This window comes from Bidens hawaiensis, unplaced genomic scaffold, assembly GCF_021521415.1.
Source record: "Bidens hawaiensis isolate Kalapana, Puna unplaced genomic scaffold, B.hawaiensis_p1.1 tig00007678_1, whole genome shotgun sequence".
Taxonomy (NCBI): Eukaryota; Viridiplantae; Streptophyta; class Magnoliopsida; order Asterales; family Asteraceae; genus Bidens; species Bidens hawaiensis.
This window is the reverse complement of record NW_027491534.1, coordinates 851,647-874,418: the sequence shown is the minus strand read 5'-3', so window position 1 is coordinate 874,418 and position 22,772 is coordinate 851,647. Positions and strand designations below refer to the sequence as shown.

General features: G+C 34.0%; 1 protein-coding gene across 2 annotated transcripts; it reads right to left on the bottom strand.

Moving 5' to 3' along the window:
• Positions 1-8,591: 8,591 nt before the first annotated feature.
• On the bottom strand, positions 8,592-12,546 carry LOC143635741 (putative serine/threonine-protein kinase PBL11). 2 transcript variants are annotated; one of them, XM_077103497.1, is made up of 5 exons: positions 12,426-12,546; positions 10,836-11,494; positions 9,987-10,244; positions 9,789-9,908; positions 8,592-9,333 (listed from the first exon to the last, which is right to left on the bottom strand). In XM_077103497.1, exons 2-5 carry the CDS (start codon positions 11,475-11,477, stop codon positions 8,728-8,730), a joined length of 1,626 nt encoding a protein of 541 aa, XP_076959612.1. In that variant the 5' UTR covers positions 11,478-11,494; positions 12,426-12,546; the 3' UTR covers positions 8,592-8,727. The 2 variants fall into 2 exon arrangements, with proteins under 2 accessions (XP_076959612.1, XP_076959613.1); XM_077103498.1 differs by lacking the exon at positions 12,426-12,546 and adding an exon at positions 11,587-11,774 and having other exon boundaries at positions 10,836-11,501.
• Positions 12,547-22,772: the final 10,226 nt, after the last annotated feature.

Sequence of the window (22,772 nt, the reverse complement as noted above, 5' to 3'; positions counted from 1 at the left end):
TTGTAGTTAGATATAAGAGTTATAACTCTAGTAAAACATGTTTTGCTCATTTTACTAATGCATGTTTATTAATATGCAGACAATATTATAGGTGCACTCACAAGTTTGAACAAAGGTGTCAAGCAACCAAACACGTTCAAAAGACCGGTGATGAGCCACCAATGTATAGGACAACCTACTATCAGCACCACGCATGCAAGAATTTACAAACAACACATCAAATCATTCTGGATTCTCCAAACCCTAGGGACAATTCGGTCCTTTTTAATTTCGAAACAAATACAATCATCAAGAGAAACCAAGCTGGCCCTTTCTCCTCAATGATCAAGCATAATCCCAAGGAGGGCATTCCTTGTTTAAGTATGCAGCACGACAAGGTTTCTTCGTCTGATTATAACACAACGAAGGATCCGATCGCACAGTCCTCACAAATGTCATTGAAACCTAACTCTACGATGTCATCAGGATTAGATCATGAGAACAAGGCCTATTCTGGAGTATCTTCGTTTGCATGTAGTACACATCCATATGACATCTGCAATATGCTTGGAAGCAATGATTTTGGTGATGTCCTCTCTGAATTATGCTATATAACTAGTTAGTTTCCACTTTGGAGAATTATATGTAATTTCAGCATATAGATGGCAACCTAACTAGCCGGATAAATGTAACCATCTTTTTTTTTTTTTTTTTTTGATAAACTATATTAATAAATTTGGTTGTTATGTATGAAGATAAATTTGCCAGAAGTTTCTCTACTATATGAAATGGTATTATTAGCTCTTCCTTCCAAACTGATGTGATATTGTTGTTAGTATGCGTGTCAGAGACGAGCCAAGTCATAAGTGAAAAAGATAACACGACCCACCTGTCCCTTAGTAGTTAGTACCCATTGAGTTATGTGACAAGTCCCGGTCGATAATCAAACACAAACAAAACTAGTAATTTTTGTTTATATTAATAAGAAAATATAACTCTTAAAGATAACACGACCACCTGGCCCTTTGTCCTTCCGAAGCCTTAAAGGGACGGGGACCTAAGTGTTTTTCGGTGTACCTCTCATGTAAAAGTTTCATTGGTTAGGTGAAGAAATCCGACGATAGAGACATGCCTATTTTAATGAACCAAATGCTTGAAGATCGTTTTTGCTATGCTTGTACTTGAATCAGTGCGATCAAGTAGTCCGGAAGCCAAACCTCAAGACGAAGCCGATGGCAAAATCAAAGCCAGATAAATAGCATTTAACAAAGAAGCTGAAGCTCAACCCGAAGAATGAACATTAAACGAAGAAACGAACATAGACGACATCACGTCGCTTATGTATATATAGAAAATAAGGGTTGAGTTCAAATAAGAAGTTTGATTTTTATAGGAAGGCTAGGAAGGAGGGTATTATGGTCATCTCATATATATTTTAAAAACCCACTTAATTCATCATCTTAAGTTCTCAACTACCAACCACATTATAAACAACACTAATCTCAAAATCCAGCCACCACCATTCCACCATCAGTGCTCGCCGCCACCGACATCCTCGCCGGAGTTGGCCCTCCTCCGTCACCATCCGCCACCACCTCTGATAAAATACTTAGGTAACATACGGTGGTTTCCGGTAGTGGTGTTTTCCGACAGTGGTGGTTTCCTCCGGAAAAACATCATGAATGTAATGGAGTTGCTGCTATGCAGGGGCGGATCTACAGTGTTAATGGGTGGTTCCCCGGAACCACCCGAGTTTCGAAATAATAGTGAATTTATATATAGAAAATATTAAAGGAACCACCTTATAAATTAGGAAGGAACCACTTAATTTATAATCAAAGCCTTGGTCCAGCCGGTAAACAGGTGGTTTTGAAACCTGGAGGTCACAGGTTCAATTCTGGTTTCCAGCTTAAATTTTTGGACTTTTTTTTACTAACTCAAACCTTATAATAATTAGGCTTTTATAATAAAAATACAAAGACACCACAAAACAACAGCGCCTCCCTCCCTGACCCTCTTCAAACCTACTAGCCGTCCCCATTCAGCCGTTCTCCGACCACCGCGGCACCGCCGCCACTTTTCCAGCCGATCAATACACTCATCATGCCTTCTACTCTTCCTCGAAGCTCGATTGCTCGAATCCTCCCACTTTGAATGTAAGTTTACATTCATTGTTAAATGTTAATTGTTCTTGATTGTTAACTACTTAATTGCTAAGTTATTTATTAAATTTAGTTTTAGTTTGTTAGATTGTTAGTTTTAATTTGTTAGTTTTTGTTAGTTTCTTAGTTTTTAGTTTGTTAACAAGTTTCTTTACCCGCGCACGCAACACGCAGGGGGTCATAGGTGTTAGATAGTGCAATGGTAATCTAGTCATACCATGAGCTCTTTTACCCGTACCACAAGTTGTAGATAACGCAATGGAAGTATTTGAAAAAAAATATACTTATGTTGAAAAGCCTAGTAACATTAGGACATACAGTTTGGTAAGAAGTTGACAATCATCATCAAGCCTTGAACCTGCAACCGCTCTCTTCCCTTACTTTTACAATATCCATATAATACATCATCATCAAAGTTCCAAGTAGTATGTAAACATTATGTTGAGATATTTTAAAAACGTGTCAGATTGAAAAGTTATGTTGATGGAATAGACTAATTCAACAACAAAGGGAGCAATAATGTTATTAATCAAATATATAAATTCAGTGTCATAGTGTATGAAATCATTTCAAATTATCCACGGATTTCAATTAAATTTAGCCCACTAAAAGTATAATGAGATGACATAGATGAACTTTAATGACGGTGTCCCTTTTATTATTTTATCGTATTTTTATTACGTAATGAACTTTGCCCGATCCATCGAACCGACCCGAATCTCAAACCGACCCGGATTTTTTTATACTCGACTCTATTAAATTGAAGAATCTAAAAGTTGTGCACCACCTAAAAAAAATTCCTGGATCCGCCATTGCTGCTATGTCTCCGGGAATGGTGGTTTCCTCCGTAAGGGTACGTTGGAAGTGACAGCAGGAGGCGGCGACAGTGGAAGTTAAAGATCTAACGGTGCTCATTGTGTTTTTCTACCTCATTGTGTTTTTGTTAAGGTTCTTAAGAATGTTTGTAAAATTTAAAGATGGAGATGAAATTGATTGAATTGTGTTTTTATTTCATAATTGTGTTTTACTTTAGGTGAATTGTGTTTTTTTTTTATAAAAAATAATAATAAAACACAATTGTAATTTAAAAACCGGTTCAAACCGGCCGGTTGAACCGGTTAAACCGGATTTCACATAGCAGGCCGGTATTTTGAGCCCGGTATTTTTGGCAGGTTTGCTAGAACATCGTACCAGGGGTTTTTTTCTAAAATACCGGTTTCTACTGGCAAACCGGTTTTAATTCCGAGAAATTTTTTTATATTTGCGGCCCTTATTTTATCAAAATTACTTTTTAACCCAGCAATTAGTAATATCAAACGTGTAAACTTTAGGACTATTTTTTTAAAATTGAGTGCTTTTGAATTTTTTTTTAATATGGATTAACTTTTTGATTATTTTTTGTTATGGAATCATTTACTTTTAGGTTATTTTTGGAGTTGATGTCGCATTTGTAGAAATTATAAGGTAAACTATTCAACCGATTGAACCTTCCGGTTCAACCGGTTATACCATTTTTTAACTCAATCCGATACGAATAAAAAACCGGTTTTTAAAACATTGGTAAACACCACAGAACCTTCCATCGTGTTTTCTTCACTATTGAACATGGGAGCCTGCAATTGTGTTTTTTCACATTTTTAGGGTTATTAAAGATATGATAAAAACAACAAAATATATAAAAACACAATAACACAATGAAAAAAAAACCCACAATATATTAAAACACAATGGATTAAAAAACACAACAGAAGAAAAACAATGAACAAAAAAATTATGTTAAAACACAATACAATTTATATAACACAGTTAAACACAATTTATAAAAAATAATGAAGAAAAACACAATGACTATGACTTTATGACACAATATATAAAAAACCCACTAAATATTTTTTATTTTTATATAGCAATATGGTACACATATTAAAATTAAAAAACTCTCGTTATTATGGTGAAATTATTTTCTTAAAAAAAACGTCGTATAAAAAAGTTATTGACGTTTTAAAATAATGGGGAATTGGCATGTGCTTTGTATGTGGAGAGAGAAAGTCTACAAATATAAGTTTTTCCTATTATGCCCTTTTCTTTCTTTTATACTTAATTTTCTTTCTAACTAATCTCAACCCTTCAAATTCAAAATTAATGGACTAGATTATTTCTTATCCTTCCTATAAAAGTAATATTTCTTATTTTAACTTCCTAGAAAATAATTAATGTTGAAAGCTATCTTTGTTTATTTTTGAAGCAATTATCATAATATTGATGAAACTTTAATAAGTTAAAAAAAAAAATCAAGTATCTAGGTAGAGTTGATCAAAAAAACCGGTTCCTGGAACCGAACCGGTGGACCCGAACCGGAACCGAACCGGTTCCTACCCGTTTTTGGTAGGAACCGTACCCTATCTGATTCAACCCGATGATCCGTGACCGGTTCTTGCAATTCTGAGTGGGGGCGGGTAGGAACCGGAACCGAACTGGAACCGGTTAGGAACCGGTTCTAGCCGTTGGATCGATTAAGCCGTTGGAAATCGTTTTTTTTGGCCTTTTTTGACCGTCGGGGTCAAAAATAGCCGTTTTTTGGCTCCCCCAAGCACCCCACTACTAGTATAAATAGGTATTTGATGTCATGAGTTCATCACAACACTCAAAACGCAAACCCGAACGCAAAAAAATACAAAAAAACGCTATTACAACGTTTTGAGTTCTCTAATCTCTTGTTTCTCTTCTTCTATATTCATATTTGTTGTTATGGCTGCCTCACAATCATCGGTTGGTCAAGGTTCCAACGCCGAACCAAGTTTCATTCGTATTGTACCTCATAATCGTAATCAAGAGATTTGGTGCAATTGGGATTTGGTTGAATTGAGTAACCATTCATTGAAGGCTCGGTGCAAGTTTTGTGGGGTTTATTTAAACCCACTTTCGAATTCAAGTTTGAAGAAACACATTGAAAAACCGTATTGCAAGGCGTTGAAAAAGAACGTCGATTCGCAACAAACTCAAATGGATAGTGAAGGTGGAATATTTACATACCAAATTGATCGAGTTCAAGATCGTATGGCGAAGTTTGTGATTCAAGAAGCTTTGCCGTTTAGCCACTTCGACAACCCTCGCTTAACCGCCATGATTCGAGATACGCTTCAACCACAATACACTCATGTAAGTCGTCATACTCTTAAACGTTATTGTTTAAAATTGTGGAAGAAGGCCAAAGAGGTACTAATTGCATATTTTGAAATTATAAATACGGGAATAAACTTAACTAGTGATGTTTGGTCGGCTCCACATGGTCTACCCGAATCTTATCTTTGTGTCACCGCTCATTGGGTAGACCCGTCATCGTGGGAAATGATGAAACGCACCATTGCTTTCGAACTCTTTGAGTATCCACATACTGGAGATAATTTGTTTGAAATTTTAGATTATGTTATAAAAACTTATAAACTAGAAAATAAAATATTTTCAATGGCATTTGATAACGCGTCGAATAATACATCGGCGGTTGATAAATTAAAATTAAAATATACGCCAATTTGCAATGGTGTATTTTTTCACTCAAGGTGTGTTGCACATATCATTAATTTAATCGTGCAAGACGGACTTGCTTCGGATGAGGTTACATCGGTTATAAACGATTTTAGACTAATGATATACATGAAGTTTTTAAGAAAAGTAAAAAAAGACAAATGGATTATAGAAAATTTTGTAAAGATACGGGAAGAAAAGCTTTGGGAGCTAATTGGGATGTATCTCATCGATGGAATTCCACTTGCATAATGTTTCAAAGTGCTTTGGAACAAAGAGAAACTTTACAAATGTTTCATTCTAGTCTTGCCGAGAATGATTTGGCAATCCCCTTTTCAAATGAGAAATGGGAAATTATCAATGACTTATCGACTTTTCTTGAAGTTTTTAAAACATCAACTACGAAACTATCGGGAACGTATTATCCGACAAGTCCCTTGGTTCTTTCGGAGTTATTTTTAATGGTTAACAATCTTAAAGAATTTGAAAATAAAAGTCCAATGTTTTCAAACATCATATTACCAATGAAGTTTAAATTAAAAAAAATACTTTCTTGAATTGCCACCGGTTTTTACTTGCGCCGCCGCTTTAAACCCAATGTTAAATGTTACGGGGGTTGAAAGTGTGATAGACGAAATTTTTTCAGCCTTAGATATGCATGAAATTGACCCAAACTTTTCAACAGAGGCAAAAAATTATTTTAACTTGAATTTTAAATTTATGTATGACTTTTATTTAAATAAATATGGGTCAAACATACACATGCCTATGCCGGGGGGGTCTTCATCAAGTTCAAGTGCTACTAGAGTACGAGATCCCATGATTAGCCTTATGAACACCGTTCGCAACGTAACGGCTAAAAAACAAAGGGGTAACACCCCTTCAAGCGAACTAGGAAGGTATAGTGCAAATGATTACTCTACCGGATCCGAAGAGGAATATGGCACTTTTGATGTTTTGGCTTGGTGGAAGGTAAAGGAAACCGAGTTTCCGATTCTTGCCACCATGGCCCGTGATTTACTAACCGTCCAAGCTTCTACGGTAGCTTCGGAATCCGCTTTTTCTTTTAGTGGCAGGGTAATATCGGTGAGAAGAACAAGACTAAATTCGGAGTCGGTGGAGATGTGCATTTGCTTAAAGGATCACTTGGACTCAATCGATCGTATTCAACACGTAACCACTCTCGAAGATGAAACACCACTTGATGTTCGAGTGCACGACGAACAAGAAGGCATTTCTACAAGTAATTCCGAGGAAGAAGTCGCCGCTCAATAATTACGACAAACAAGAAGGCTTTTCTAGAAATAATATGTCACAACTTTATATTTATAAGTTTAATGTCTTGTTAGTTTGTTTTTGAAGATTTTAAAACATGTAACCTTTTTTTTTTAACTTCTTAAAGTAAATAAAATGAATTTTATGTTAATTGTTTTGTTTATTTTTCATGCTATACAAATACGAATCGTAGTTTAGAATCTAAATCGCAAACGAAAAACGAAAAAAAATAAAAATTTTACACTGTAACCGGTTGGAACCGGTTACAGTGTAGGAACCGGTTTAGGAACCGGTAAGAACCGGTTAGATAGGTTAGGGGTCCGAGGGTGGGAGAACCGGTTCGGTTCCCTAACCGGTTCGAGCCTGGAACCGGTTTAAAAGGGGGTTTTGAATATAGGAACCGGTTCCGGTTCCTAGTCCCAAACCGTTTTGAACATCCCTATATCTAGGTATTAACCTAACCAGCTTTATGGGTTATGGGTTTTCAAACTTGTAAAGGTATCCAAACAGACTTGATTATTGGCTTGGTTTCTTCCTCACAAAGGCCCGTTTTCCTTCCCAAGAATGGGCTTCGTTCAACAAGGGCCTTGGTCTCACGCCATATTTTGCCTCCATCAACCAAGTAATTGGCCCAGAATTAGAAATTAAAAGTTTCACCAAATATTTAATTGGGTTAAATCCGGTTAAAGATGACAACAAAACGAATATTGGTATTTCCAATCGCATACCCTATTGGAAGATCGTGTCTCAACCCTCATTGATGAATGCAAGAATTTTTTGTTGTTCTTTTTTTTTATTTAGGATTCAATTACAATAGAGATGAAGGTAAGCGTGCAACAAGCTGCGCCGTCAAATATGAGTTGGTCAAAATATTATACCGTTAAGCGTTATTCAAAAAATCATATTTCATCAGATGATATATGTGCGTGCGCGCAGGTGTTTATTTACTTGCAGAAAGCAATATTCTAGGTGGTTTAAAAAAATACTTAATTTTGCTGTTTTAACTTTTAAAAGTTGAACTTGCATTTTGTTTTTTTCATGTAAGACTTTCTGTTGCTCTTCAAATGGGTCCAAACGTAGAATAATAGTTTCCCTACTTCAAATGAAATCCGACTTGTCCAATTTATTATGTGGTTGAACCACAACCACAATATTATAGTTGTTGTACACTTGTACATACTTCCTATGTTCGTATTTACATGGGACGTACAAGGATGTTAAATGTTGTTATGTATGTTACGAGTAATCGGATAAGCTATTGTTTAAAACCATGTATTTATAACCGAAAGATATTTCTTTCAACTAATATACATTGTTATAAAAAAATTACACTTATAAATATATATATAACAGTATAAACAAACAAACAAATGAAACCCAAACTAGAAAAAACCACCGAAAAAAATCTTCAGAAATATTTAAGTCAACACAAATCAAAGCCAAAATCAAATTCGACCCCTTGATGCAAACAACCGAATCAAAGCACGTTTAAGGCCGTAACCGTAACGGGTCTTGAAAGAATTTTGAAAGTGAAGTTGGTTGATACTGTTTAATGGTACAAGAAAACTGCTTCTAATATATAAATTTAAATAAGCTTTTGGCATCATATGTCCAAAAACACTTCTTATATCTACAAACAAAACAAAACAAAACAAAACAAAACAAAAACAAATTCAACTTCCCTACGTTGAACAAAACATCACATCTTCCACCTTCAAACCAACCAAACAAAAACAAAATAATCAAAAATTAAAATTTTAAAAAATAATAATCTTTGTATTAACATTCAAAACCCTTCTACGCTCGACCGTCGAGCCGACGCCGACGACCTCCGGCTCTCTTGTCGGTCCACACCGCCATCCATCGCAAGGTTTGCTGCACAATTCCGCGGTGGCAAAGTAGGCGGCAACACTGGCAAACGTGGCGGCGGTGGTGGCGAGTAACTCAACCTCGGGGCGGGGTAAATAATCCCGTTCAAACTTAACGACTTCGCCATGTGTTTTCGGCTGATCATGCCTGGTTCTTGTAACGGGAACCGACACGAGAACTTCATTTCTTGTATTATTCTGAGGTGTTCGACTATAGTTCGCATTGTCGGTCGTTCAGACGGGTCTTTTTGAAGGCATCTTTGAGCAATGTCCGCCATTGTTCGGGCAGCTCGTGCGGCAAACCGCCCTTTAAGTTGCGGGTCCATTATTAGTGACAGTCGACTGTCGTCGGCTAAGAACGGCCGGCTCCATTTTATTAAGTTTCTTTCCTCTTTTGGGTGTCGGCTGTCTAGGTTTTTTCTACCTGTAAGAAGTTCTAGAAGGACGATACCGAAACTCCATACGTTGCTTTTAGGGGTTAATAGTCCCCTTTCGAGTGTCTCGACCGAAAGATTCGCCATTGCCTGAAAAAACGTTTTTAATAATTGATATATTATATTATTACTGAAACTAAATATCAGTAATCGCATTTGACACAAATTTTAATTCATGGGTCCAGGCCAGTTTCTGGTCGAACCAGTAAAAGCGTTAAGCTAAACAGGTTGTGTTCCGGTTGACCCGTTCTAACCCATTTATTTTATGAACACTTTTAAAATGTGTTTTTATGTCATAAAACTTTATGATTGGATATTTTATACCAAAATAAAAATAAAAAAATGACATGAATTTCTTTGTTGTAAATTTGTATGTGTTTAGACTATTAATAAACAAATTAATTATAAAAAAAAATATACGGACGTGTTTTGAGACAGCATACCCAACTGTGCCAAAAGCCAACGCATTACCTAATCCCCGTTTTAAAATAACTTAGCAATCATATTTAACCTGATAACTGTTTATAAAAATCTGAATAACTTACGGGTGAGCTTTCAGGAATATCAGTCTCGGGAATGTGAGTCATGCAACCGTATCCGGAAAGCTTCGCACTAAAATCTTTATCAATTTGTATATTAGCAGTCGAAAACTCATGAAACATCGCCTACAAAAAAAGAAACCATTTAGCAAACATTAATAATGCTACATTATGATAACAAAAAAAGTCAAAGACGTCGAGTACCTGAAACGGGCCTTCCTCGTGCAAAAACGTGAGCCCTTGAGCCGCGCAAAGTGCCACTTTCATTCTAGCATTCCAATCAATAGGCGGGCCATCGGTTCTCCCATACAAAAGACGGTCCAAACTTCCATGAAAAAGCCTCTCGTAAACCAGCATTCGTTTATCAGATCCCTCACGTGCGTGAAACCCGATTAGCTTGCAAAGGTAAGGGTGTTGTAGTGATGCTAGTGTGTTCACTTCACTAACGAATTCTTTCAAACCCTGAATAATAGATAAAATGATGAAAAAATGATACATTTTTGTAAAAAGAAAAAAGAGAAATTATTGATAAAACGAGATATTAAGTCTATCGAAATACGTTAAAACCTAAAAGAAGGAAGTAAAAGAATGACTCGTATTTCCTTTACATAATTAGTTTTATGGTATCAGGTGAAAGTGAATCAGAGTGGAATATGTTAATCTAAACATTAAAAACTTATTATAATGACTTCAAATCGTCAAAATCATATAATCAAATCCAAATACCATATCCAAACACCCCTCAATTTAGGCCCGGGAAAGTTGGTCTGGTGACATTTATTCCAATAACTAGTTTTTCAAATCGACCGTTACGTGTCTAAATCTCCAAATCTTAGCATTCACACCCTTAATAACCAAAACTAATGAGAACCACGTCAACACTTTTATCTACTGCATTAATTGTGATACGTTACGCAGTTATGTAACCGCACAATCAACGGTTATTTGTTTTTTTTTTTCATAAAAAATATATATATGGTCAGCACTGTGTACAACTGTACAAGTGCTTAGAAGTTCTCTACTTAAAACTAGTTCTGTAAAAGTAATAATTACCTGAGACGAAGGATGAAGACTCGTAACGGTCGCTTGAAGATTCTTATTAACATCTTCCCCGAATGAAGCTTTATACATAACAGACGAAAGACCTTCCGACACGCATCTCTGAGGCGAAAAGTTATGGCACGCGGCCGCAAGTTCTTCAAACGAGAAATTTTTAAGCGTTCCGGATGGCGGAAACGTTGATGGCAAGTGGTTTCCCGTTGGTGGCAACGGCAGAGGACCTGAAATGTTGACTAGCGGCCTGCTCCCGCTTCCGACTTTAAAGCTTCCCAATGTTTTCAAACTGGCTGTGTGCGGTGCTGGAAGTGGTAGCGGCTGTGGGACTGGTGACACCCCGCCACCACCCCCGCCGCCACCGCCACTACCTTCGTATTCGGTTGAGAGGGTGTCTTGCTCGGCTGCATCTAATGTTGACGGGGCAGACAACGCACGCATGCGGCTCGTGATGGTTGACTGGGTTGGTTGAACCGGTTTGACCCGGGTTCGGAAGCTTGGTGGGGCGGATTGAAGAGCTCGGGTTTGGGTTGTCGGTTCGGGTAATGTGGTTGGTGTTGGGTCTTGAGGATTGACCCGTTTTACGTGAATGCTCGGGTTTGACTTTTTCTTTTTGCCTTTTAGTACTGTTAAACACCCCATTGTCTTTAAAGTTTAAACTACAAACTGAAATCAGAAAAAAAATGTATCACAAAGTATGAACTCAATTGCTAATTTTGACTTTTTGTGGTCAAATGAAATGAAACTTAACTTAAAATTAACTAATTAACCACTTCCTATTGTAAACTAAAAACCAAATACTGTATTAAACTATATAATCCCAGAAATACGGCCACAAGATTTCCGTGTTCAAATACCATATTTTGAAAGTCTACATTTGGCTATTTAACAGTCAAACAAGTTATGTTGTAACATCCAAATTCGATACGAATTGCTTTCGTAGAAAAAAATTGACCAGCACATTAAATTACAGCAATCCAAGACCCAAAAATAAGGCATTAAACATCCATTTTTGACAGAAAATATCACAAGATTGAAATTTCAAATAGTCAAAGTTTGACTGCTTTCTTGGCGAATACAACAAATCTTGTTAAATGCATAATTTTGAATTTGAAAATTGATCCCTGTGATTCAAGATAACAAATCTCAAATGGGTTCATAGCAATGTGAAGTTACAAAATTACCCTTCAAAATCAAGAACCCTAGGCAGAGAAAAGTGCAATACTTTTCAAGATTTAGTAAAGTTTGAAAAAAAAACAAATTATTTCCCAAAACATGCCTGACAATCACTCCATGAAATCAAACCTAAATAAGCAAAATCAAAAAATCAAAAAATCAAAAAAATGAATTTATTTTTTCAGAAATCAAGCAGATAATCAAAATCATAAACCAAAAACTGAAACTGGTGCATAAATCCAACCCATGAGATGCAATAAAGGTTGCAATTTTTTTATCATATTCCCAGATTCAAAAATACCCATTTCAACTATACAATAACCAATAGATAATATCAATAATAATTGAAAAAAAAAGTATTTTGAAACACATTAATAAATCAAGATCCAAAAGACGCAATGAAAATGAACTAACCTGGTAAAAAGATGATCTTTTTGCTGTTGATTGTTCCAAATTCTTGATCTTTATGGCCTTACACAACAAAATGAAGCAAACCCACAAATCTTTTTGCAAGATTTGTAAAATCTGTTGTGAAGAACAAACCCTAGAAATAAAATTAGAAAGGGGTCAAACTAAAGCAAAGGAGAAAGTAGAGGGTGGGTAGAAATCTTTGAAGATAGGGAAAGATTCAAGAGTTGGAGTACTGTGCACTTGCAAAGCAAATGCCTATGCGTCTGTGTGTGAGAGAGAGAGAGTTTCAGTAGAAGGAAAGATGTAGCCATCACCACTTTGGTGGAATGGTAAAGGGGATTTGGTCTTTGGACCAGAGGTTCAGGGTTCGATTCCTGACATTGACGGTATAATGTAAATAGTAGGAGTAAAGCTTGAACATTAAAAAAAGAAAAGTAGAAGGAAAGATGTCATTATTGTGATCACTTTGTATACAACATAAATGGATTTACTCACCTGAAATGACTGTTTTGCCCTTGGTATTTCAATACCGGTAAACTAAAGATCACTTTGTATACGACATAAATGGATTTACTCACCTGAAATGACTGTTTTGCCCTTGGTATTTCAATACCGGTAAACTAAAGATAAATCTTCTTGTTTATGTGATTTGGCTTTTTTGCCCTTCAGTTGAAAAGGATGGTTAGATGGGATGCCATTTGTTTTTGGGTTGGTGTGATATCAGTTTCTTGATCAATGAGGTTTATATACTGTTTTGAAAGCTTAATGTTGGTGACAAATTTGGTTGTTCACATGGCTGACTTGGTAGTCGTTTAATGTAATAGAAGAAAATATTATTGGTAAACTAAGAAAGAAAGACAGAAGAATAAGTTTTTGTCGTCCGTTATGAAGAGAATCTTCTTTGTGATCGTAGTCATACCTTCTTTGACTATCCTTTTTACTGTTATCAACTTATCATTATAAGTAGTTACATCAATCAACTTGAATGTATCTTCTTTGTGGTCGTGGTCCCACCTTCGACTATCATTTTGACCATTATCATCAAAATCAAGACACCAACCAACTTTAATGTACCTCCTTTATGGTCGTGGTCCCACCTTCTTCGGCTATCCTTTTGACCATCATCATCAAAATCAGTACACCAATCAAATTGAATGCATCTCCTTGATGGTCGTGGTCCCATTTTCTTCGGCTATCTTTTTTATCATTATCATTTGAATTGGTTCTCTATCAACTTGAACCTAGGATTTGTTTCAACTTCATGATTTATAGTTTTGGATTTTGTGTTGATCCATTTTGAAAGATAGTAAGTGGACTTCATGGTTGAATTAGTTCTTTATCTAGGAAGGTGAATAGCGAGAAAAGATCAATTTAATTAGAGTGATAGAAAGTTTTAACAATTTCATTCATGGTGAGGGTGAAAGGTTGGCACTGAGGACAAGGGTAGTTTAATGATTAGTTCTTAATTTTTTTTTATTGAATGTTGTAATCACATTTCTTTTGACGAGTTTAACGGTTTAACCGTCCTTTCTTTATATGTTAACCTTTTCTTATGGTTTGACTCGTTTGTTTTTATAGATGCGCTCGAAGAAACTATCACTAAAACAAGTTAAAGTTAAAATCGAAAGATTAATGAAAATTAAAGGTTATCATTACCCGTCTTTTTTAACCGGATGACTGTGAAAAAGTTGGTAAATCATATTAATTACACAAGGTTCTAGCAAAATATAAATACTAGACAATTCATGGTTTATTTTAAAATTCTCTATATCACACACTTTCTAACAAGTATAAATGAGTTTATGATAGATGGTTGTTAAAAATTAAAATGCGGTTGTTAAAAGGTGGTTGTTAAAGGGTAGTTTCGTCATTACAATGATGAGAAGAAGGACGAAAACTCAAAAATGAGAAAGGGCAACATGGTAAATTAACACAAGGGAACAAGTAGTATCTCGATATTCAACGAAGAGGGGCCTCGATTGAAGTGACAACTCAGTCAAACTTTGGACCATATAATAACCGGTGGGACATACCAGTTAATTGTATTATTATAATAATAAAATTACACAGAATACCGTCCATACGTTTTTTTCTCACATTTTGTCTTGTAATTCCTCAGGGGTGTTTGTTTCACATAACATAATTGAAATTGAAATTGAAATTGAAATTGAAATTTGTATAGAATTTAAAATTAGAAGAAATTGGATTTAGAATCTAAACATTTCGATATAAATTGAAATTTGAGGAATTGAAATCTAATTCCATTCATAATGTGTTTATTTGACAAATAAATATGAATCGTTTTTTTACGAGTATAACGACGAAAACATTTTAGTTTTTTTAGAGTTTTTGTTTTTTATTTATATTTTGCGTTACTATTATTATTATTATTTTTGAATTTTTTTAGGGGTTTTCTATTAAGATAAAAAAACCCCTCAAAAAAATATTCAAAAATAATAATAATAATTCATAACTCAAAATATAAATCGAAAACAAAAAATATAAATAAACTAAAACGTTTTATTAGTTGTTCTCGTTAAAAAAACTCGAGAAAAGATTCCAAAAAATTCACTTGAAATCTTACACATTTTAGAAAGATTTATAATCCCTTTATTTAAAGGAATTTGAAGGAATTGAATTCCAATTCCAATTCCTTGACAACCGAACATACAAAAATGGAATTAAGATTCCAATTCCAACAAAAGAAACACGCTATGTCATGGGATTTTAATTCCAATTTCTTTGAATTCTCACGAATTTTGTGAGACGAATGCGCCCTAAGTATGTTTTGTACCCTTATGTTCAACCCTCAAATATGCTTTGCGGTGCTTGTTTCAACTAATCTCTCAACGTTGTCACTTTGATACAATTTAAGCTTGGTCGTGGAAACAGCGTTTGTTTGACTGTTAAAAAAGAGCTAGTGATGTAGTGGTAAAAGAAAGACTTGGTGTTTCATGTGACTCAGGTCCGATTCCTACCCTTTAACATTTAGTTTCAAAGGTACTAAGGTGATGATGAGAGAGTATGCAAGTAGGTGTTTTCACTGGTTGGATCCTTAAACTGAACGTGTTTTATCTCACCGCACTTTTGTGCCTCCGGGCGAGTGTTCACGGGCGTTAGCCTTAAGTGAGGGTTTTTTCCAGATCGAAAGATGAATGTATCCCGATGTGGTGAATTTAGCAAGAAGCCAATTTGGATGGCTCGTTGGCTGTTAAAAAAAATGGTCATGGGCGAAGGATAGTTAGGGGCAAGGCAAGTCCCAGCACCCTCTGTTTTTTAAGCATCAATGTACATTTAATTGTTTTCGTCCGGAAATTTTTATACATAATGTAAAGTTACCTGTTTTCCTTCAAAATTTTTGCGTCTGTCCCCCTCCGTTAATGAAAATTTGTATATGTAACCCCGCCCCCCCCCCCCCCCCCTCTCTGGGAGTTTTCGTCCAAGCTTCGCCGCTAAGAGTGGGGCCATGGCCAAAGATGTCTTGTCACACATATTCGTATTAACAGCTTTAAATCTTGATAGATCATTTATTTGAATAAATATTTATTTGTCAATCATGTGTTGAGTTTCTTCTTTATGAGGTTTCTTCTTCAAGAAGAAACGCAAAATGACTATAACTTTTGTATGTAAAAATCTTATGTTTCTTAATCATGAAGAAACAATATTTTGACTATACCACTTGCATATAAAACTTTATGTTTCTTAATCGTGAAGAAACTTTATTTTGACTATATCCTCTTGTATATAAATTTTCATGTTTCTTAATTATAAAGAAACATTAATTTAACTATAACATATATATGCAAAACTTTATGTTTCTTAATAATAAAGAAACATTTATATATAAAAAGCTTAAATATATTTATAAACTTTCCAAGGTTTACGCTATACACTCGACTATGATCTAAGCCATGAGTTGAAATATCTTAAACATAACTCTTACCTTAAAATGGGTATAACACTTAAGGTCGTATGAGCAGTACTTCGACTATACGTAGGGTGTGGAGGTATGAAACGTTGAAATTTCGGAATAGCGTTGAGACTCCAATTCGGTGGCACGAACTTCGAGAAAGTGAAAGTGGTTTGGTGTTTTGCATACCACAATTGAGGAGCCTGTGTTCACTAATTATAGCCATCCTCGGCCGGACCGTCAATCACCACATGTGACACGTGTCTTTTTTATGATGGGTCATTTTATTTGGTGTTAGCATGTGTCATTCTATGATGACATGTGACATCTTATAGTGATGAGTCATAGTACATATATAACTTTCATATATATTTAGCTAAATGATTAATTGGTCCCTCAAATTACTAAATAGACGAAATTGGTATGAATATTCGGGATGTTATAATTAAGCTATTCTTTCTTGCCAATAATAAAGAAAATAATCCAACATTACTTTCTCCACGCATTTCCCCATGAGATGGGCCCATGGCCCGTGCGCCCGTAAAATACTCCACAAAAGCATCACGTCTTAATTCTCACCAATTCCTACAAATTAACCAACATTTAAATTAGTATAAATTGTAAGGGTACTATTAATAAAAGTACTAGTTGGAATTTTATGAATGTCAGACTCTTCATCTTGAGAGACTACTCATGCCCTTTTGACCATAGTGTCTATAATGAGAATTAAGCCACTCTTAATGTACACTAAGATAGTGCATACACGAGTCTTAAAAGAAATACAACAAAAGAATTAAATTTAATAATATACATAATAACATACTTAATGGATTAATAAGATATAAATACTGATAAACAAAATTTTGTAATTCATAAATCTCTAAAAACCTCTTTAAATACAACATTGGATAGTTACCCGTATGGTTAAGAGAAATGTTAAGATTATTATTTTTAAACATATTCAAAGGTTAACTTATAGCATACTAATAGAATGTTTAATGAAACCGTATATATATTCACTAGTTTAAGGCCCGTGTATTACACAGGTAATTGATGAAAACTTTAAATTTTAACCATTAAGTGAAATACATTCAATAAAATGATCATATATTGTTAATTCAATTATAATTTACATAAATTACATAATTAAGATTACACAAATATGTTATAAATAAGTAAGACCTTCCTTGTACACTGCATTTGTGATTGTATTGGTCTGTATACATTGTTTATCAAAAATCAAAATTTTTAGTTCATGTCTGCTTGTAACTCTTGATAAGGTAGCATATTGGTCTACTTATAACTCTTTTATGTAACAAATAAGGTTCTTCAATTACATACCAACCTTAGATAAACAATAATGTATCCATAAAACTAACAAAAAAATGTTCATGCACATAAAATATCATACCTTTTAATCAATTAATATGATGTCATTTGAGATCACCTGCTCATGTTTATCCAAGAAAAAAATGATTATCCCAAAAACCAAATTACTTGAACGTTGTTGATATAATCATCCCTAGAATTTTTAGAGCATGTTTGGGATTGAGTTTCAAATATGCTTATTGGCTTATTGCCTTTTTTTTTTTTAAAAAAAAGTCATTTTGAAAAGCCAGGATTTAAGGCTTTTAGAAAACTGTTTTTTAACCTTTTAAAAATAATAAAAATAATACATATTTCTATTAAGTTATATTATATAAGTGTGAATCTTAATTTTTGTAACATATTTTAATAATAAATGTTATGACTGTAATTTTAAAAAAAAATCTATATAGAGCTTTATTATTTTGAATATAAACCATAATAAACACTTGAGTAAAGTGCCATTTTCGTCCTTGTGGTTTGGCAAATAATGAGAATTTAGTCCAAAAAGTTTATTTTTTGCATATAGACCCTCCACGTTTCTCAATTCTTGCCAATTACATCCAAATCACTAACCTCGTTAAATTTAATCGTTAAGTCAGGGGTAGACATGTCTTTTCACTATTTCTTTATTATATGAGTAAAGTGCCAAAATCGTCCCTGAGGTTTGGTCATATTTGCGAATTTCATCCAAAAATATTTTTTTTCTCAAATAGACCCTCGATTTTTCCCAATCGTTGCCAATTTCATCCAAATTGTTAACTCGGTCTAAATTCAACGTTAACTTATGGGTGTTACTGTCCTTTTACATGCTTGTTTACATTATTGTTATTATGTGTTTGTTTGATGACATATATTAGGGATAAGCTCGGTACCGAAAATCCCGATCCCGAAAATCGCAAATGTTTGGTGCCGGTACCGGGACGGTACCGGTATTTGAGGTAAAATTTGGGAAATACTGGTACCGTACCGATCCTGAAAACTCAAAACCTTGGTACCGACGGTACCAAATCGGTACAGGTACCGGTACCGATTTTGCTTATCTCTAACATATACAACATTTCACGATTCCTATGTTTGAATCCAATATATTATTCATTTGTTTATTATTCTTTATTTTTAGTCATATAAGAGGTTTAGCTCAGCGTAATAATAACAATGTAAACAAATATGTAAAAGGACAGTAACACCCCTGAGTTAACGTTAAATTTAGACCGAGTTAACGAATTGGACGAAATTGGCAACCGTTGGGAAACATCGAGGGTCTAATTACGAAAAAAAATATTTTTTGACGAAATTAGCAAATTTGACCAAACTTCAGGGACGATTTTGGCACTGTACTCATGTAATAAAACTTTTTGGACTAAATTCGCATTATTTGCCAAACCATAAGGACGGAAATGACACTTTACTCTAAACACTTTAATTATGTATTAACCAACATGTAAACCTAATTTGTCTTATATAAACCATAATAAACACTAATTTGTCTTATAAGACATATTAAATTAACTATATTTAAATGTATAAAAAAATATAAATCAAGTCAAAAAAATATATGTTTATAAAGCATTTTGGTTTGAGTTATGCAAGAAAATATTAAATACTAAATATTGATCTTTTTATTGCGAAAATATTTTATGCTACACAAAAAGGTCATATAAATAAATGATTAATTTCATATGTACCATAACAAAATGACTTATAGTTCATATAGTAAATCGTTATACATATATATGATTATAGTTATAATATTCGACTTTGATGATTTAATGATAAACACCAAGATATATATAATAGGTATTCTCATGTTTATAATATTTATACAAAATGTTTGGAGAAAATTAAGAAAATACACATTTTCTTAAGTTCAAATGCATATGAGAAAATTATTAAACCCGAATTTGAAACCATTCTTATATAAAAAATTATGCACTGTTGCTCGAATCCCAGCTTAAATACAATTTGTAGTTTACCATACAAATCTAAATTCTTTGACAATGATGCACCTTTATTTTCTTTATTTGCAATTACCCGTGACTTTAAAATTTTATTCTAACAGACTTGCAACTTCAATTTTTATATTTCCTTATTTTCTTATTTCACCATTAATGTTAATAAATGAATCGGTTAGGATTTACATTTAATAAAAGAATATTGAATTCATTTATTAAAATGGCTTAAAAGACAAGGACCATATATTAAAATTGGTTGAAAAAAATACGAGGATGACTATGAGATTGACAAGTGACAAAAGTGGTAGTCTTTTATTAGAGCAGATAGATTCATCTAGAATATTTCAGTAGCTTATTTATTGGGATTTCCAAATATAACATAATTGATTGGCTTGATAAAATAAGAAATTGATCATATTACATCTACGTGACATCCTATGTGGATGCCCTGGAATGATGTCATGTGAAAAAGGCATCTTGCTTTAATAGTATAGTTAGAAGTTACATTATAAAGACTGATTTTGTCTTACTGTTGTCATCTCAACGTGATGTTTATTTCCTTGACTAATACTCATCCGTCTTCCCCCAATATAAATTTCATGACCCATGGATCATGTATCCTACACTTCCTAGCTTTGACAATCTTGAACATACGATGTTCTAGATAAAAGCAAACTCAAAGCATAAAACAATTACCCGTTACAGTAGCGAATTGAGGGAGAACAAAGAACTTAGGTTTACGGCTATAGTTTGAAATCGAATCGGGTCTTGACGGCTTCGTAACTTGAAATTGAGTTAGGGCTTAGTGTCTTGACGGTCCATCTGATTTCGTTGTTTCTGAACTTATGTCTTAATTGATCTATATATATAACGAATTTGAGAACTAATATATTATTACCACTCGCTAAGCGAACCGAACTTATAGTTGGTCAAATAAATTTTCGTTTAACTTTCTCGTTAATATATGTTTATATTTGTATAGATATATAGCATCAACTAATATTTGTAGTTATATATTATTATAATATCAACAATTAATATTTATTTGAAAATCAAACGAGAATGCAATAATACTAATAATTATAATAATAATAACAACTACTTAATTTCATAAAGTCTCCAAACTCCTTTTAAACCTATTGGTAACCGTTTTATCACATTGCATTATTTTTTTATTTGTTTATACTCTCTAGTTATATTTTTACAAATAGTAAACATAATAATATTATTAAGTAAATAATTAATAAATAAAATAATCCAAACCCTAAAAGGTCCAAATCTTTCAACCCGATTATAAACCGCAATATTGAAAACTATACTAATAAATTTTCTAATAACAAACTTGTACTTGCAACCCTATTGAATCCCAAATCCGTCATAAGTCTTGTTATTATAATTATTAATTTATATTATCGTTAATAATTAGGAACTTTTGTCAACATATTCCGAGGAACTCAACCGCTTTTGCCATAATCCTATCGTCATCTCTGTCTCTGTTAATCCTCATTAAGGTGAGCTTACATACCCCCTTTCCATCTTTTATATTTTGGGGGTAGCATGTATACCTTATTAGGTTCACTCATGTTTTATTTCCTCGTCTATTCAAAACACAATTCAATTTATGTTTATGCGTGATTATTGCATGCTTTATGATTATGCCCTATGTGCTTAAGTGTTTATTTTATGTTTGGTGGTTGGTATCTCATCCTCATCTATTCTCATCTAGTGTGATCATACATTTACCCAAGTACATTGATTTTGTATCAATAGGAACGGGTCCACATCTATTTAGTTTATTACATTTTCATAAGTTTTGTAATGCTCATATATAAAACCAAAACTTATGTATTCTCACCAACATTCGTGTTGACAAACTTTATTTTCATACACACTACAGGTTCAAGTATTTGATGTATTCAAGATCGAAGATAGTTAGTTGACCTTAGGATATTTAATTTAAATTACAAGTTATGATGTATATATTCTAATTATCGAATTTGTGTACATGATTGATGTTAATGAAATTAAGTAATTATTGTCGCTTTAATTAGTGTCTTTTGAGTTACTGTCCAATCAATACATTACGCCCCGGCATGTTCCACTGCCTTTGTTCGGGGTGTGACATAATGGGTTTATGGGGTTTTATTATATTTGGTAATGTCTTGGCTAGCAAGTTAGACTAGTCTATATAAACCAAGTTATGGTTAGACATTAGAGATAGACACGAGATGCAACCAAGTTAGGGTTCATATAGAAAAACATGAGTTATGTGTATTAGGGGATTTTAAGTTATATTTCCTCTATATAATATTGGGAGTTAATCAATATTAATTATTGTGTGTGTACGCTTTGGTGAGTTATATCAATTCGTCCTTGAATTGGTATCAGAGCGGTTACGTTCTTGGTGTTTATTGATCAAAGTTGTGATCGATAAGGAGGAGATCGAAGACTCAAGATATCGATCAAAGTCGTGATAGATAAGGAGGGTTCGGTTAAGTCGTGATCACAATTACAATCAAGTTCAAGAAGCCGATAATCAGAATTACAGACAAGTTCAAACAGGTGGTGATTGAATAATCAAGGCGAGGTCGGTGATCGAGAAAGGGTCAACGGCCGGCTAAGATTTGTTGACTGGGTGACCGGTGATCTTGTTTATGCTAGAGAAATTTGGAATGAGAGATATCCGTGAATAGCGATCGAAACTTGTGTAGGTTTAGATCGTTTTTTTTAAAGTGGTGCATAGCTAAGCCAACAGAAAGGTTTTTCTGTTGGGGGGGGGGGGGGGGTTGCACACTACAAAAAATAAACAGATTATTTCTAGGCAATTAAATAAGAAGAAAACAAAAGTTCAAGAATTGGTTTTATTTATTTTTTTGCTGGTAGGAAGAATTCGAAGAAAAGTAAAACAAGTTAGGTTTGATTTTTTTCTCTCTTTATTGGTTTAACAAGTTTGGGTTGACCATTGAAGTTTGGGTTGTACAAGCCGGCTCAATTCAAAGTGCATTTTTATTCGGGTAAATGAGTTATGTTTTTACTAAGGTTTTGATTTAAATGATGTGCTCGTGTTTTGATTCGGGAACATGAGAAGATCAAGGAAGAGTGATGTTCGCTTGATTAAAT